General features: G+C 46.7%; 1 protein-coding gene across 1 annotated transcript in view; it reads left to right on the plus strand.

Moving 5' to 3' along the window:
• Window positions 1–4188, plus strand: part of LOC140389832 (neutral cholesterol ester hydrolase 1-like) — a 34586-nt gene extending 30398 nt beyond the window's left edge. Inside the window, exon 5 of the mRNA XM_072474400.1 lies at window positions 517–4188. Within this exon, the coding sequence (XP_072330501.1) occupies window positions 517–1134 (618 nt within the window). The 3' untranslated portion in view covers window positions 1135–4188. The remainder of the gene's footprint in view (window positions 1–516) is intronic.
• Window positions 4189–18154: the final 13966 nt, after the last annotated feature.

Consider the following 18154-nt stretch of genomic DNA (forward strand, 5'->3'; position numbering starts at 1 on the left):
CAGTCCAACGCTGGCATCTCCACATCATCACTCAAATCAACATTGTTCTAAAAAAGATCATCTGGCCCTCATCACATTGCTGTTTGTGGAATTTTGCTGTGTGCAATTTTGTGTTTCCTGCAGCAGTGGCTATACGTCCTGACGTTGTTAAAGGCATTGATATAAATGCAAGTCTTCTCTCTTCTCTAGAAAATTCATTCAACTGTCCATTTTCTGTACCTGTAACATGATATTTCGTCAAATGCTATATAAATTCTACTATGTGTTTTGTATATTTTCCAAATTATTCAAACAATGCTACTATCAATAATTCACAATTGTTATGGTGCAGAAGGAGTCTATTTGACTGATCGTGTCTGCATTGGTGTTTCTGAGAAAATATCTGTTTCTGTTGATTTAGACAATACTGCAAATATTGTAATATGGCTGAAAACTCTGGTAGCATCCAAGTCCCTCAAAAATGTTCTAAACGCAGCAGAAAATAAATCTTTTCAATTTTTGTTTTATGTTTTGTAGCTGGTTATGGACAGAAGTATTAACATCCGACTCAAACTTCAAGCTCTCATATATCCAGTACTTCAGGCTCTCGACTTCAATACTCCTTCCTACCAACAGAATACGGCTACACCTATCTTGTACAAACAGGTCATGGCCCGTTTCTGGCTGGAGTACCTGAATGGTGACCCAAGTTTTGTCCAGGCAATGTTAATCAACAACCACACAGCTTCAAACCTAAGTCAGCTGACATCTATCAGAGATCGCTTAAACTGGACAAATCTTCTACCGCAATCCTTTATAAAAAACTACAAACCTGTCATCCAGATAATGGGAAGTCCACAGGTTATAAAGGAGTTGCCAGCATTACTGGACCCAAGAGCAGCTCCATTAATTGCAGATAAAGAAATTCTGCAGTTGTTACCAAGAGCCTATATCCTAACCTGTGAACATGATGTTCTCCGGGATGATGGAATAATGTATGCAAAGCGTTTAGAAGATGCTGGAATAGAAGTGACTCTTGACCATTATGAAGATGGATTCCATGGCGCCATGATATTTGCACTACCCCCTACCAATTTTGATGTGGGAAACAAGATAATGAACAACTATATAAACTGGCTAGACAAAAATTTATGAACCTTTCATCAAAGATTGGGAAGTTGCAATAAAAAATGATAAATGGAAAAAGACCAAGTATTTATGCAATGCAACAATCCAATGCAAATGTGTTATACAATTACTGAAGCTATCTTGTTGGGCTTGATCAAACTTTAACATGCATTCTCTATACTACTTTAAATCCGTATCAAGACGAAGTGTAACTTAGGAAGAAATAGCTGTGTTAGCTATTGGTAAGGTTTTGAATGATGATCAAAAGGTGATACTGCTTAGCATCTCAATTTACATGCAAACCTTGGCATGTGAAGAAATCTTCATTAGGTCAGCAATGTTTTCTGATCTTCACTGTCACTTGATAGAATCGGTCTTTTTGACAAACTAAACTCTTTTAAATATATAAAGGTTATTTGTGGTCCGTGACAGTGTAAAAATGTATAATGTGTGCACTTGAATGAATATAAAAGAGTCAAACGTGTGTAGTTGTTTAAAATTCCTGGGATTGCAGTGGAACTCGCACAAGATCATTTGATGGGATCAAAAGAAATATTAAATTTCAGATTTAAAAAGAACTGTCATGCAAGTAATGAAAATCTACTTTACTTTCAGGAACAGTTTTTGGGTACAAAGACCACTGGCTACATTGAATATTTACTGATAGGTTACAATAAGTAGCTCATCTCATCGAACAATCTGTATAGTGAAATGATCTAACTTAGAAAATACATTTACCGGTTTGACATCCACTGGTCAAGGATTAATGATTGTTGTGGAATCACCACAAATTTGGCGATAAATTCTGTATTATTTTTAGTGACACAGTTGGAAGTTTAAAAACAACTTTTCCCAAAAATGGAGTAATTTCAACGTACAAATCTCACTACTGATTTCTGAAAACTGGTGAAAGTCCATTGTTTTGTTCTTGTCACCTAAACCACCTGATAGGATTTATGCCTTGGAATCACTCTTGCATGTTCATTATTCTCTATTTTTTTCGGGTTTCACAGAATCTAAAATTATTTTATCTTTTCTCGCTGGCAACACTGAAATTTCTTGATCAGGACTACACCATATTACAGTATTCAGAATTATTTTCAAGGCAGTATATTTAGAGGTTTTGTAGTTTTTTAAAAAAAAAACATTATGGCTAGTTCTGGTGTGTTCTATATTTTCTGCAACATTTTCCTGATCATGCTGAAATTCATCTCAAAAAACGATCAATTAATTTTGGAAGATTTCTATATTGTCAATTGGTTAGGAATATTCAATTATGTTTTCGTAAAGAGCTTTGGTATGAAATCTGTTGGCCTCCCTGGGGTTCCACAACCACACATGAAAAGATCACTAAATGCCCAACATCGATGTTGCAATTAATTGTTACTGAAAGCATGTAGATAGAGTGTTTATTGTTTGCTGCTACTATGCCAAACTCCTTTTTAATTTTCCCTGTTTGAAAGTGTTTTTAGTTGACAGACAAGAACATAACCACTCCTTCCCCTTTGCCATATCCTTTTCTTCCCTTCTGAAAATAGTGTCTCACATCAGGATATGGGCTCAACAACCCTCTTTTATATTCTACTTGAACTTTTCATATGAGCCTAGGCTGCATTGATGGTGACACACAGTTGAGCTTAAGATGATTTGATTATTTTTGACTTGAGGCCAATTGTAGTATCTTCCTTGACTTGTAGAACTCCCCAAGGTCAAAACTAACTTTAAAAATTTTAATTACACATCCGTGTATGGAAGTCAATTCAAAATGTGTTCATATATTTTTAGAACATCAACATTGGTGATTATTTGAGCACTTCGGCCTTTGCCAAACTAAGCTTAGCTGTGGCAAAACCTTAAATGAGACATATATATTTTGTTCAGAATTCCTTCATTTTATCACCTCGCACTTCCTTTTTAGATGGGATTACATTTTTATGGCCAAGTAAAATACAAATAATTAGCCAATCAACTGAGTGGCCAACAAAAGTAAACTGCTTAAGTTGGGATGAAAGAAGAAAATGTTAGAATTAGTATGAAAAATGTAAAGGAAGTTTTCAGATGTAGATATTTCTTTACAAAGTGGTTTATTATCAGTTTTAAGTTGTATTGTTTACATTTATACCAACCAGTGCCTGTGATGGTAACACTCAGGATCACAGTGCTGAACAGGACTACTCCTGTACAGTAATGAAATTCTAGCTGTTGTTGAAAAAAATTAAAATAATTGTTGTATTTATATGCACCATATAGAAAGGAAATTGATGTCAATTCTTAGGCAGCGTGTTGTGTCAGTTATATATGAACAAAGATATCATTGTAATTTGTCTATTGTTTGAAAATTGAGCTGCTACAAATAATTGACAGAAACATTGCTGAAAACCAAAATATAAAGCAAACCAATTAAATTGTCGCTATTTATGTCACCCAAGCATTCGTAAGATAGCAGAAGGACTGATAGCTTCACCTTTACTAAAATTTGTAGAAAAATCAGTTCTAAATTATTGGATATGTGTATCAGAAATTAAAAATTACATTTCATCTTGTGATTTGTGTGCTCCTTTAAAACAATAAAGGAGGGCGGCAGGGATCAACAATTCATCCCCATCTCCCAGCAACAGGGCCGCCTGCACAGATGAAAAATCAGCTAAACCCACACTGTATACATTATGACTGTTGGACCTTTCTCTCTCTCTATAAATATATATATATATATTGTTTAAAAATTTCACTTTAATAAAAGAACATCTATAAATGTGTTTATCAATTGTGATAGCAACAAACTGCAGAACTCTGATTATTAGTTAGGGTAAATGTAGCTGATTATTAGATAGGGTAGATGTAGCTGAACAATGGACAAAATGCATTCCTCCCTTTCTGAACAGGAGTTTTATCTCCAAAGGCCCAAATATGAGTCTTGAAATGACCTAATTCAGAACACAACATTTTCCATTTGAATCTAGATTTATGCTGTTGCACTGTATTTAAATTAAACTTTGCTGCTTTTTTTATGTATTGTGACTCTGTACGATGTAACTTGCACTTTAAGCGAGGCCAATAAAAACTAAAATTGATGGAATATTTTTCAACTGTTTTCATGAAGTTGACAGAAAACAACAATCTTTTTTCAAATTTTGATTAGTTGTGGAAGTGATCAGGAATTTGGAAATATGGGCCATTTTTATGTCAGTTAGTTTGGCTTCAGAATTTTAAGTGACTTATTTTTTCATCATCATGTTTCTTATCCAGATCAGCTGCAAAGAAGAACACAGGATTTGCCACAGATGGGGAGCCATGGTGGACACCTTGGTTAGACCAAAGTGCAGACTCATCTGGTTCCAGGTTCTCAGTTGGGCCCACGTTTTCTGTGTGGCCGCTACCACTGGGCTTGATGTGTATTTTGATGAGGGGGATGGGAGTGCTGCTGTAGCCAGGGACCAGAGGGTCATTCCTCCATCTGGACCTATTCTGAATTGGGTTCATGCACCCATCCCCTCACTCTTTCCGCTGTTGCTGCCCAGTGATAGTACTGCAGGTTCGGTAATGCCAAGCCACCTTTGGTTTTCCTTCTTAGCAATGTCTTTCCTCATAAGCCAATCCTCTCAACTCTGGAATCAACCTAGTTAATATTCTCCGCACTCCCTCGAGTGCCAATACATCCTTTCTATTTTTTTAAAATATATTTTATTGAAATTTTTTTCCAAACAACAATTTTTCCCTCTTACAAAGCAAACGAAACAATAACAAAACAGAAATGTTTAACAATACACAGGTAACAAAACCCCATTGTCTATTGACCTAAACTAAACTAAACCCCCCCCCCTCCCCCCTGGGTTGCTGCTGCTGGTCATCTCTCTTCCCTCTAACGTTCCCCTAGGTAGTCGAGAAATGGCTGCCACCGCCTGGTGAACCCGTGAGCCGATCCTCTCAGGGCAAACTTTATCTGCTCCAGTTTAATGAACCCCGCCATATCATTTACCCAGGCCTCCAGTCCGGGGGGTTTCGCCTCCTTCCACATGAGTAGGATCCTGCGCCGGGCTACTAGGGACGCAAGGGCCACGACATCGGCCTCTTTCGCCTCCTGCACTCCCGGCTCTTCCGCAACTCCAAATAGAGCTAACCCCCAGCCTGGTTTGACCCGGGCCTTCACCACCTGCAAAATCACTCCCGTCATTCCCTTCCAATACCCTTCCAGGGCCGGGCACGCCCAAAACATATGTGCGTGGTTTGCCGGGCTCCCGCCACACCTCCCACATTTGTCCTCCACTCCAAAGAACCTGCTCAATCTTGCTCCCGTTATGTGTGCTCTATGTAGCACCTTAAATTGAATCAGGCTAAGCCTGGCGCATGAGGAAGAGGAATTTACCCTGCTTAGGGCATCAGCCCACATACCCTCCTCTATCTCCTCCCCTAGTTCTTCTTCCCACTTTCCTTTTAGTTCGCCCACTGACTCCTCCCCCTCTTCCCTCATCTCTCGATAAATCTCTGACACCTTGCCCTCTCCGACCCACACCCCTGAAAGCACCCTGTCCTGTATCCCCTGTGTCGGGAGCAACGGAAATTCCCTCACCTGTTGTCTAGTAAACGCCCTCACCTGTATATATCGCAGGAAATTTCCCCGGGGCAACTTATACTTTTCCTCCAATGCTCCCAAGCTCGCAAAAGTCCCATCTATAAATAAATCTCCTACCTTCCTAATTCCCAACTGGTACCAGCTCTGAAATCCTCCATCCATTCTTCCTGGGGCAAACCTATGGTTGTTCCTGATAGGGGACCCCACCAGGGCTCCCCGCACCCCTCTCTGTCGCCTCCACTGTCCCCAGATATTCAGTGTTGCCGCCACCACCGGGTTCGTGGTAAACTTTTTTGGTGAGAACGGTAGCGGCGCCGTCACCAGCGCCTCTAAACTCGTCCCTTTACAGGACTTTCTCTCCAGTCTTTTCCACGCCGCTCCCTCACCCTCCATCATCCATCTACGTATCATTGCCACATTGGCGGCCCAATAATAATCACCCAAGTTCGGTAGTGCCAGTCCTCCTCTGTCCCTACTACGCTGAAGGAACCCCCTCCTTACTCTCGGAACTTTCCCTGCCCACACGAAGCTCGTGATGCTCCTATCTATTTTATTAAAAAAGGTCTTGGTGATTAGTATAGGGAGACATTGAAATACAAATAAGAACCTCGGGAGGACCATCATCTTAATTGCTTGCACCCTGCCCACCAGCGATAGAGGCTGCATGTCCCACCTCTTGAAGTCCTCCTCCATTTGTTCTACCAGCCGTGTCAGATTAAGTCTGTGCAAGGTTCCCCAGCTCCTAGCGATCTGAATCCCCAGGTATCGGAAGTTTCTTTCCACTTTCCTTAGCGGTAAGCCTTCTATCTCTCTACTCTGGTCTCCTGGATGTATCACAAATAATTCACTCTTCCCCATGTTTAGCCTATACCCCGAGAATTCCCCGAACCCCCTCAAAATTCGCATAACCTCTATCATCCCCCCCGCTGGGTCCGACACGTATAACAATAGGTCATCTGTGTATAACGAGACTCGGTGTTCTTCTCCCCCCTCTAATCACCCCTCTCCATTTCCTGGAGTCTCTCAATGCCATGGCCAGAGGTTCAATTGCCAACGCGAACAACAATGGAGACAGCGGGCATCCCTGTCTTGTTCCCCTATATAATCGGAAATACTCCGATCTATGTCGACCTGTAACTATGCTTGCCGTTGGAGCCCCATAAAGAAGTCTAACCCAGCTAATAAACCCGTTCCCAAACCCAAACCTCCTTAACACTTCCCATAAATACTCCCACTCCACCCTATCAAATGCCTTCTCTGCGTCCATTGCCGCCACTATCTCTGCCTCCCCCTCCACTGGGGGCATCATTATCACCCCTAATAGTCGTCGCACGTTAACATTCAGTTGTCTCCCTTTTACGAACCCTGTCTGGTCTTCGTGCACCACCCCCGGGACACACTCCTCTATCCTCGATGCCAGTACCTTTGCCAGCAATTTGGCGTCCACGTTCAATAGTGAAATAGGTCTATAGGACCTGCACTGCAACGGATCTTTGTCCCTCTTCAAAATTAGCGATATCGTCGCCTCCGACATCGTCGGGGGTAGAGTCCCCCCTTCCCTGGCCTCATTGAACGTCCTCGCCATCAACGGGGCCAACAAGTCCACATATTTTCTGTAATATTCCACCGGGAACCCGCCTGGCCCCGGGGCCTTCCCTGCTTGCATGCTTCCCAGTCCCTTAATAACCTCGTCCACCTCAATCGGCGCCCCCAGGCCTGCCACCTCCTGCTCCTCCACTTTCGGGAACCTCAATTGGTCCAGGAACTGCCGCATCCCCTCCTCTCCCTCTGGGGGTTGAGACCTATACAGTTCCTCATAGAAGATCTTGAACACCTCATTTATCTTTCCTGCCCTTCGCACCGTGTCTCCCCTTTCGTCTCTAATTCCTCCTATCTCCCTCGCTGCTGCCCTCTTTCGCAATTGATGAGCCAACAGGTGACTAGCCTTTTCCCCATATTCATACCTCCTCCCCTGTGCCTTCCTCCACAGTACCTCCGCCTTTCTGGTGGTCAGAAGGTCAAACTCCGTCTGGAGTCGTCTCCTCTCCCTGTACAATTCCTCCTCCGGGGTCTCTGCAAATTCCCTGTCCACCCTTAAAATCTCCCCCAGTAATCTTTCCCTTTCCTTGGCCTCTGTTTTCCTTTTGTGGGCCCCAATAGAGATCAGCTCTCCTCTGACCACCGCTTTTAATGCTTCCCAGACCACTCCCACACGGACCTCGCCGTCGTCATTGACCTCCAGGTATCTCTCAATACACCCCCGCACTCTTGCCCACACTCCCTCATCCGCCATCAGTCCCACATCTAATCGCCAGAGTGTTCTCTGCTCCCTGTCCTCTCCTAATTCCAGGTCCACCCAATGTGGGGCATGATCCGAAACCGCTATGGCTGAGTACTCAGCTTCTTCCACCCTAGAGATCAACGACCTTCCCAACACAAAAAAATCTATCCGGGAGTACACTTTATGGACATGGGAGGAGAAGGAAAACTCCCTAGCCCTAGGTCTAAGAAATCACCATGGATCCACTCCCCCCATTTGGTCCATAAACCCCTTAAGTACCTTGGCCGCTGCCGGCCTTCTTCCGGTCCTTGAGCTGGATCTATCTAGCCCCGGGTCCAGCACCGTATTAAAGTCCCCTCCTAAAATCAAGTTTCCTGCCTCTAGGTCCGGTATACGCCCCAGCATCCGTCTCATGAATCCCGCATCGTCCCAATTTGGGGCATACACATTAACCAACACGACCTCCATTCTCTCCAGCCTACCACTCACCATTACATATCTACCTCCACTATCTGCTACGATGTTCTTTGCTTCAAATGCTACCCGTTTCCCCACCAAAATGCCCACCCCTCTGTTCTTTGCGTCCAGTCCTGAGTGGAACACCTGTCCCACCCATCCTTTCCTTAGCCTAACTTGGTCCGCCACCTTTAGGTGCGTCTCTTAGAGCATAACCACGTCTGCCCATAGTCCTTTCAAATGCACGAGCACTCGGGCCCTTTTTATCGGTCCGTTCAGGCCTCTCATGTTCCACGTGATCAGTCTCACTAGGGGGCTACCTGCCCCCCTCCCATTACCTTCTCTAGGCCAGTCCCATATCCCGCCTCCGCGCTCCCGCTCGCTCCCCCAGCGTCGCACACCATCCCCGCCCACCCACTCTTTAGCCATTTCCTTTTGGATTTCCGCAGCAGCAACCCAGTTGTTGTCGTCGTCGTCGTCCCGTCGTCCCCCCCCCCCCCCCGCTAGATCCCTATCTAGCATGATTGCTCCCCCCATATCACTTCCGTAAGTCAGCTGACTTCAACTGACCCCGGCTACTCCTGCTCACTCCTCGACCCCCCCCCCCCCCAATGTGGGGGAACTCCCATCCGCCTTGCGCCTGTCTTCCCGCCTTATTCTTTCTGGCGCGGGAACATCCCTTTACCTGACCCGCCTCTTATGGCGCAGCTCCCTTTCCCCTCCCCCCCTCCTTCCCCATTCTCCGACTATGTCCCGTCTTTCGTCTTTCCCCCCTCACCGGCGCCCACATTTCCCCAATGTCTCCCCCCTTCCCTGTGTACTTCTCAATTAACTTCCACTGTAACATTAACAAAACCAATAACAACATTTCCTGCAGCATCAGTCCCTCAGTTCCGGTCCAATTTCTCTTCTTTGATGAAGGACCATGCTTCCTCCGCCGTCTCGAAATAATAGTGTCTCTCCTGATACGTGACCCATAGTCTTGCCGGCTGCAGCATCCCAAATGTCACCTTCCTTTTATGCAACACCTCTTTGGCTCGGTTGAAGCTCGCCCTCCTTCTCGCCACCTCCGCACTCCAATCCTGGTATATCCGTACCACCGCATTCTCCCATCTGCTACTCTGCACCTTTTTAGCCCATCTCAGGACCTCTTCTCTGACCTTAAGGCGGTAAAATCGCACGATTATCGCCCTCGGTGGTTCTCCCGCTTTTGGTCTTCTCACCGGAATCCGATTTGCCCACTCCACCTCCATGGGGCCCGCAGGGGCCTCAGCACCCATCAGTGAGCTCAGCATCTTACTTGCGTACTCTCCACAGTCCACTCCTTCCACACCCTCAGGGAGACCTAGTATCCGAAGGTTCTTCCTTCGCGCTCCGTTTTCTAGGGCCTCGATCCTTTCAGTACACTTTTTATGAAGTGCCTCGTGCGTCTGAGTCTTAACCGCCAGGCCCAGGATCTCGTCCTCAATATCTGTCACCTTCTGCTCCACCACGCGGAGCTCAGTCTCCTGGGTCTTTAATGTCTCCTTGAGCCCCTCAATTGCCTGTAGCATCGGGGTCAGCACCTCCTTCTTCAGCAGCTCCACGCACCATCTCACGATTTCATCCTGCTCAGGCCCCCATGTCGCCTGCGCTTTCTCCGCCGCCATCTTGTACTTCTCTCTTTCTGACCCTTTGGTCGACGATTCCTCGCGCTGCAGCCGCCGCCGCCGGTTTTTTCCTCCTTCGTTTGGGGGGGACTCCCTTCTCACACACCCCACACCGGGTTGCGTCGTCGAAAAATTCTCCGTTGGGGCTCTTAAAAGAGCCCGAAGGTCCGTCGGAGCTGGAGCCGCCGAAACGTGCGGCTAGCTAGGCATCACCGCAACCGGAAGTCCCTTCAGTGGCCTTGATGAGATCTTTTCACAGTTGTTCCCTCTGCTGCTAGAATTCACCTTTGATACAGGCCCTCAGGTCAGCTTGCAGCTTCAAGCTTGCCCCTCCCCCGCCTGCATGCTGGAAGAGGCCCTGTTTATATTGCAGTTGCAGCCAAATCTTTTACTGTTTCTGCCGTGTCTGGCATCCAAGAGACATACCATTCCTGGGGGACACTGTCGGGGGAATATTGCAGCCTTCTTCCCACACCGGGAAATGTCAAACAAATGCCGTGGGGGCCCTGTAAAAGAGCCCAAAAGTCCGTTCCAAGCGGGAGCTACCAAATATGCGACCTAGCTCTGCATAGCCGCACCCGGAAGTCCTCCCAATACATCCTTTCTCAAGTAAGGAGACCAAAACTGTACACACTACTCCAGGTGTGGTCTCACCAGCACCCTACACAGCTGCAACATAACATCCCTGTTTTTAAAACTCCATCCCTCTAGCAATGAAGGACTAAATTCCATTTGCCGTCTTAGTTATCTGCTGCACCTGCAAACCAACATTTTGGGATTCATGCACAAGGAGACCCAGGTCCTTCTGCACAGTAGCATGCTGCAATTTTTTACCATTTAAATAATCGTCCATTTTGCTGTTATTCCTAACAAAATGGTGGCCTCACATTTAACAATATTGTACTCCATCTGCCAGACCTTTGCCCACTCAAACTAACTATATGCTTCTGCACACTTTACCATTCATCTTAGTGCCATCTTAGACACATTACACTTGGTCTCCAAAGGTAAGACCCAGGGGTCTGGGAGGCAAGAGGTAGGAGATGTCCTGAGGGGTAGGCTGGGGGTGGGTGGGTGGGTGGGGTGGGGGGGGGGGGGGGGGCGATTGCGGCATTGGGGGAAGGGAGGCGGGCCAGAGCTCCAAAATCCCAGAGGAGAGAGTGCCCCAACTCTGAAGGGGTCTTCAGATTGAGGTGTTCTCTTCCCCCCCCCCCCCCCCCCTCCACTTCTCTCCCAAGATGGAGAAATGTTTTTTTCTGTTTCCCACCCAACTTGCACCCCCAAAATTGACGTGGGCAGTAAAATACGCTTGAAGTGGAGGCACGGTAACATAGTGGCTTCACAGCTCCAGAATCCCAGGTTTGATTCCCAGCTTGGGTCACTGTCTGTCCTCCGGATGCTCCTCCCCCCACCCACCCCCATGTTTGCATGGGTTTCCTCCGGGTGCTCCGGTTTCCTCCCACAGTCCAAAGATGTGCAGCTCCACACCTCAGAACCTACCTTGTAGAGAGCGTACAATTCTGCCTGTGGTTATCTATCCCCAATAGACTCTTCAGGTAAACCCAGAAGATACGATTTTGTTAATGTAGGAAGGAGACATCTCATTGTTGCTTTAGACACGTGACCTACAAAAGGTTTCAGTAACTTCCTACTGAAAAGAACTGATAAATATTAATTTAACAACCATACACAACTGAAACCAGGGAAACAATGTAATAAAGGGAGCATTATATTTGATTTCCATATTGACATATATATTGACATATGTTTGATGAGGACTCATCTACTGAGGTAGTATGGGCTGAGGTTAGAAACAGGAAAGGAGAGGTCACCCTGTTAGGAGATTTCTATAGGCCTCCAAAAAGTTCCAGAGATGTAGAGGAAAGGATTGCAAAGATGATTCTGGATAGGAGCGAAAGTAACAGGGTAGTTGTTATGGGGGACTAACTTTCCAAATATTGACTGGAAACGCTATAGTTCGAGTACTTTAGATGGGTCTGTTTTTGTCCAATGTGTGCAGGAGGGTTTCCTGACACAGTATGTAGATAGGCCAACGAGAGGCGAGGCCATATTGGATTTGGGACTGCGCAATGAACCAGGACAGGTGTTAACTTTGGAGGTAGGTGAGCACTTTGGTGATAGTGACCACAATTCGATTACGTTTACTTTAGTAATGTTAAAAAGACAAGCTTGGAACTTCCGGTGGCGACTATGAGGGAGTAAGTCGCACATTTGGTGGCTCTCGATCCGGTTGGACTTTTGGACCTTTTTCCCCGACTTTTTTGTACTTTTGAGCTCAGGCACTGACTCCAGATATAGGTGTATGAAATTAAGCAGAGAGAATCGCAAACAGTTGAAGAAGTGGGCAAACAAGGGCAGCGTAGAAGCTGCTGCTGAGGACAATATGGCCGATGTCCGGATCCCGGTGCAGACAGCCCAGCCAACAACGGAGCATCTGATGAAGGTCATCCAAGAAGGCTTCACCGTGCTGAAATGGGATAGTTTAGACCCGATCCAAAAATCAATCGAGCGTCTGGAGCATAGGCCGAATGACCAGGATCGGACGATCCAGAAGCTGGAGAAGGTGCTGGAGGAGCTGTGGTGGAGATGGAGGGCTGAACAAGGCGTTCAGGAACTTCTATAGTAAGCTTTACACCTCGGAACCACCTGCGGGGTGGGAGGGGAGGAGGCGCTTTCTGGATGGACTGACCTTCCCAAAAGTGGGTAGGGGGTTGGTAGACAGGCTGGGGGCCCCGATTAGGACCAAAGAAATATTATGGGGGCTTGAGGGCCACGCAATCGGGTAAAGCCCCAGGGCCGGTAGCGTGTCCCGGTAGAGTTTTATAAAAAGTTCTCTGAGATAGTGGGGTCGGTGCTGTTCAGGGTTTTTGATGAGGCAAGAGACAGAGGGGTTCTACCCCCGACGATGTCACAGGCCACCATCTCCCTGATATTCAAACGAGACAAAGACCCGGAGGCATGTGGGTCCTATAGGCCGATCTCTCTGCTCAATGTAGATGCTAAAATACTGACCAAGCTCTTGGCTGCTAGGATTGAGGACTGTGTGCCGGACGTTATTATGGAAGATCAAACCGGGTTCGTCAAGGGCAGGCAGTTGGTGGCCAACCTAAGAAGGCTGCTGAATGTGATCATGATGCCCCCGGAGAGTGGGAAGGTAGAGGTAGTTGTGGCAATGGCTGCCGAGAAGGCTTTCGACCTGGTTGAGTGGAACTATTTATGGGAGGTGCTGGGAGGGTTTGGGTTCGGGGAGGGCTTTATCGACTGGGTCAGGCTGCTGTACCAGGCTCTAGAGGACGACCTCTCACTATTTTAGACTGTACTGAGGGACGAGGCAAGGGTGCCCCCTCTCCCCACTGCTGTTTGCGCTAGCAATAGAGCCGCTGGCAATTGACCTGAAGGCTTCTAGGGGTTGGATTCTTATACATCACGGATCCAGTGGCTAGGATGGATGAAATCATGGGAATCCTGAGGGAATTCGGCCGATTCTCGGGGTATAAACTGAACATGGCAAAAAGGGAGTTGTTTGTAGTCCAGGCGAGGGGCCAGGAGGGTCGGCTGAGGGGGCTGTCATTTAGGTTAGTAGGGGACAGTTTTAGATATTTATGGATATAGGTGGCGCGGGACTGGGGCTGGTTGCAAAAGTTGAACTTATCTCGGTTGGTGGAGCAAATGAGGGTCGAGTTCCGGAGATGGGATGCACTTCCACTGACACTAGCGTGGAGAGTGCAGACAGTTAAAATGACGAAATTCCTGAGATTCTTGTTCGTATTTAGGGCCAATCTCCCTATTTTCATTATGCGGTCCTTTTTTAAGAAGGTCAATAAAATAATTATGGGATTTGTGTAGCCAGGAAAGTCCCGGCGGGTGAGGAGATTCATGCTCGAGAGGAACCGAGGGGAAGGGGGTCTGGCGCTGCCAAACTTTAGTAATTACTACTGGGCGGCCAACATGGCTATAAGGAATAAACAAAGAACAAAGAAATGTACAGCACAGGAACAGGCTCTTCGGCCCTCCAAGCCTGTGCCGACCATGCTGCCCGTCTAAACTAAAATCTTCTACACTTCCTGGGTCCATATCCCTCTATTTCCATCCTATTCATGTATTTGTCAAGATGCCCCTTAAATGTCACTATCGTCCCTGCTTCCACCACATCCTCCGGCAGCGAGTTCCAGGCACCCACATCCACAGGAAGTGGATGGTGGGTGCGGTGTCGGTTTGGGGGCGGATGGAGGCCGCTTTGTGCAGGGGCACCAGTCTGGCAGCCCTGGTTACGGCACCCCTGCCGCTCCAGCCAGCACGGTACTCCACCAGCCCTATAGTGATGGCAACTTTGTGGATCTGGGGCCAATGGAGCAGGCATGAGGGGGAAGTGAGAGCACCAGTTTGGTCCCCAATTTGCGACAATCACCGGTTTGCCCCAAGGAATATGGACGGTGGGTTCCGAACATGGCAGAGGGCTGGATTGAGAGGATAGGGGATCTGTTCTTGGAAGGGAGCTTCCCGAGTATGAGGGCGCTGGAGGAGAAATTTGGGCTGGCAAGAGGGAATGATCTTAGGTACTTGCAGGTGTGGGACTTCCTACGCAGACAGATTCCACCCTTCCCACGCCTGCCACTTAGGGGGATCCTGGACAGGGTAGTATCCAGTGGATGGGTGGGGGAGGGGAGGGTCTCAGATGCATACAAAGAACTTATGAGGGCAGAGGAGACGCAGACCAAGGAGCTGAAGCTTAAGTGGGAAGAGGAGCTCGGAGGTGAGATAGAAGAGGGCTTATGGGCGGAGGCGTTGAGCAGGGTTAACGCGACCGCAACATGCGCTAGGCTCAGTCTGATTCAATTCAAGATCATCCACCGGGCCCACATGACAGTGGCCCGGATGAGTACATTCTTTGGACTGGAGGACAGGTGCGCCAGATGTGCGGGAGGACCAGCGAACCATGTCCACATGTTCTGGGCATGTTCAAACCTCAGGGGGTACTGGCAGGGGTTCGTGGACATTATGTCTCGGGTACTGAAAACAAGGGTTGTGATGAGTCCAGAGGTGGCAATTTGGGGGGCTTCGGAGGACCCGGGAGTCCAGGAGGACAGAGAGGCTGATGTTTTTGGCCTTTGCTTCCCTGGTAGCCAGGCAACAAATTCTGCTGGCATGGAGGGACTCAAAATCTCCGATGTTGGAGGCCTGGCTATTGGATATGGCGAGCTTTCTCGGTCTGGAGAAAATGAAGTTCGCTCTGACGGGGTCACTGTCAGGCTTCGCCCGGAGGTGGCAACCAGTTATCGACTTCTTCGCGGAAAATTAATCATCAGCTGCGGGGGGGGGGGGGGGGGGGGGGGGGGGGGGGGAGAGGAGCGGGAGGGAGGGTTAGGGCAACGTAGATTAGGGGAGCAGTTAGGCGGGTCCTTGTAGGAGGGGAGCTGGTTTTTGCACTATGTTGATTGTTCTTTGCACACTGTTTTGTATTGTTGCTGTTTACTATGCCAAAATGCCTCCCGAAAATTGTTTATCAAAAAAAAAGGCAAGCTTAAAGGCTTTGTGCCTTAACATGTGGAGCATTCGCAATAAAGCGGATAAATTAATCACGCACATTGACATAAACAGGTATGATATAATCGGGATTACGGAGTCATGGCTACAGTGTGACCAGTGAGTGGGAAATTAATGTCCAGGGGTATTCAGTATTTAGGAAGGACAGACAAAAAGGAAAAGGTGGTGGAGTGGCAGTGCTGGTTAAAGAAGAAATTATCGCAATAATGAGGAATGATGTTACCTCTCAATGTGGAACCTGTATGGGTAGAGCTGAGAAATACCAAGGGGCAAAAAACATTAGTGGGCATCGTACACAGACCCCCAAACTGCAGTGGTGATGTTGGGAATGGCATTAAACAGGAAATTAGAAATGCATGCAATAAAAGAATATCTGTAGTTATGGGTGATTTTATTCTGCATATAATTTGGGCAAATCAAATTAGTCACAATACTCCTGGAGTGGATAGGGGATGGCTTTCTGGACCAATACATTGAGGAACAAACTAGAGAGCAGGACAACCTAGACCAGTGTTCTTCAAACTTTTTCTCCGGGGACCCATTTTACCAACCGGCCAACCTTTGCGACCCACGCCGGCCGACCTGCATGACCCACCATTTTCTCTTACCTTGAATACTGCTGACAAAAATGGAGGAAATGGTTTTGGGTCCCTTTGGCCCTCGTACACGTTCCTCCAATGGAACCTGGTGGATGAAGGTGAAGCCTTCCAGTGTCGGAAAGTATTGAGTCTCCATCTGTCCAAAATTCTGCATTTTTCCCCAGTAAACTTTATCAAATAAACCCCCTGAACTTGTAAAAAAAAAAATTATTTTAAATGAATAAAATGAATGAATAAAACCTCCCTGAACTTGTAAAACAAAAAGCTGCAACCAGTTAAAAAAAAAAGCGGCCACACTGCGCATGCGTGCCCGATCATCGGTGCGCATGTGCATAACTTTGTGCATGTGCGCCGATGATCTGGCACGCATGCGCAGTGTGGCCACATTTATTTTACATGTTTGCGGCCGTCTTGAAGGCCGCTTGCAGCCAGCATTATTAACAGCTGGCTGCTGCGGCTGTTGCAGGGATAGGGAGCGCCGCGACGGACGGCTCCGTGATCCTCCTGACACCTGCTCACGACTCACCCGCGGATCGCGCCCCCGAGTTTTACAATGCCTGACCTAGACTAGGTACTGTGTAATGAGAATGGAATAATTGGCAATCTAGTTGTGAGAGATCCCTTGGGGCTGAGCAACCATGTGATAGCATTTCTCATCCAGATGGAGTGTGAAATAGTTGATTAAGATTCTACGATGGTATGAGGAGCAATTTGGCTATGATAGATTGGCAAAAGTTACTTAAAGGGATGGCAAACATTCAAGGAACGCATGGGGAACTGCAACAATTGTTTATTCTTATGCGGCACAAGAGTAAAATAGCAAAGGTGGCCAATCCATGGCTTACAAGGGGAATTAAATATAGTATTCAATCCAAGGAAGAAGCATACAAATTAGCTCAGAAAAACAACAGGTCTGAGGATTGTGAGCAGTTTAGAATTCAGAAAAGGACGACCAAGGGATTGATTAAGAAGAAAATAGAGTACGAGAGCAAGCTTGCAGGGAATATAAAAAATGACTGTAAAAGTTTCTTTAGGTATGTGAGGAGAAAACAATTGGTGAAGACAAATGTACAGTCAGAAACGGGAATATGTAATAGGGGACAAAGAAATGGCTGAGCAACAAAACACATACTTTGGTCCTTCGTCACAAATTAAGACACAAATCAGTACCAGAAGTGTCTGGGAACGCAGGGTTTAGTGAGAGGGAGGAAAAGGAGATCAATATTAGTAGAGAAATGGTGTTGGGAAAATTGATGGAGACTACGTTGAACAATGGCTTATGGGAATTATAGTGCAGTGCAGCTTCTTTGCTCAGATTACTGGATATCAGCTGAACAGTGCAGCATGAGGGATGGGTGAATTCAATGTCAGGGTTGTTAATTAGGAACCAGTATTTCAGAACATTACTCAGGTGGTGGGAACAGAGAATGGGAACCTTTTTAATAAGTGACCGGAATGAGTAACCTGATACATAAGACTTGCAAGTCTTTTGTTTTAGTGAATTCTTTTTAAAAAAAATATATTTTATTGAAATTTTTCATTCACAATTATTCCCCTTACACATCAAACAAAAAGAAAAGTTAACAGTACAAGTAACATGATAACTACAATCTAAAAAGAGTAACTAACTAACACGGTAAACTAACCAAATAACATAAAATGAAACTCCACCCCCCCCCCCCCCCCCCCGGGTTGCTGCTGCTGGTCATCTATCTTCCCTCTAACGTTCCGCTAGGTAGTCGAGGAATGGTTGCCACCGTCTGGTGAACCCTTGAGCCGATCCTCTCAGCGCAAACTTAATCTGCTCCAGTTTAATGAACCCCGCCATATCGTTTATCCAGGCCTCCAGACCGGGGGGTTTCACTTCCTTCCACATGAGTAAAATCCTACGCCGGGCTACTAGGGACGCAAAGGCCACGACATCGGT

This window comes from Scyliorhinus torazame, chromosome 14 (genome assembly GCF_047496885.1).
Source record: "Scyliorhinus torazame isolate Kashiwa2021f chromosome 14, sScyTor2.1, whole genome shotgun sequence".
NCBI classification, from domain to species: domain Eukaryota; kingdom Metazoa; phylum Chordata; class Chondrichthyes; order Carcharhiniformes; family Scyliorhinidae; genus Scyliorhinus; species Scyliorhinus torazame.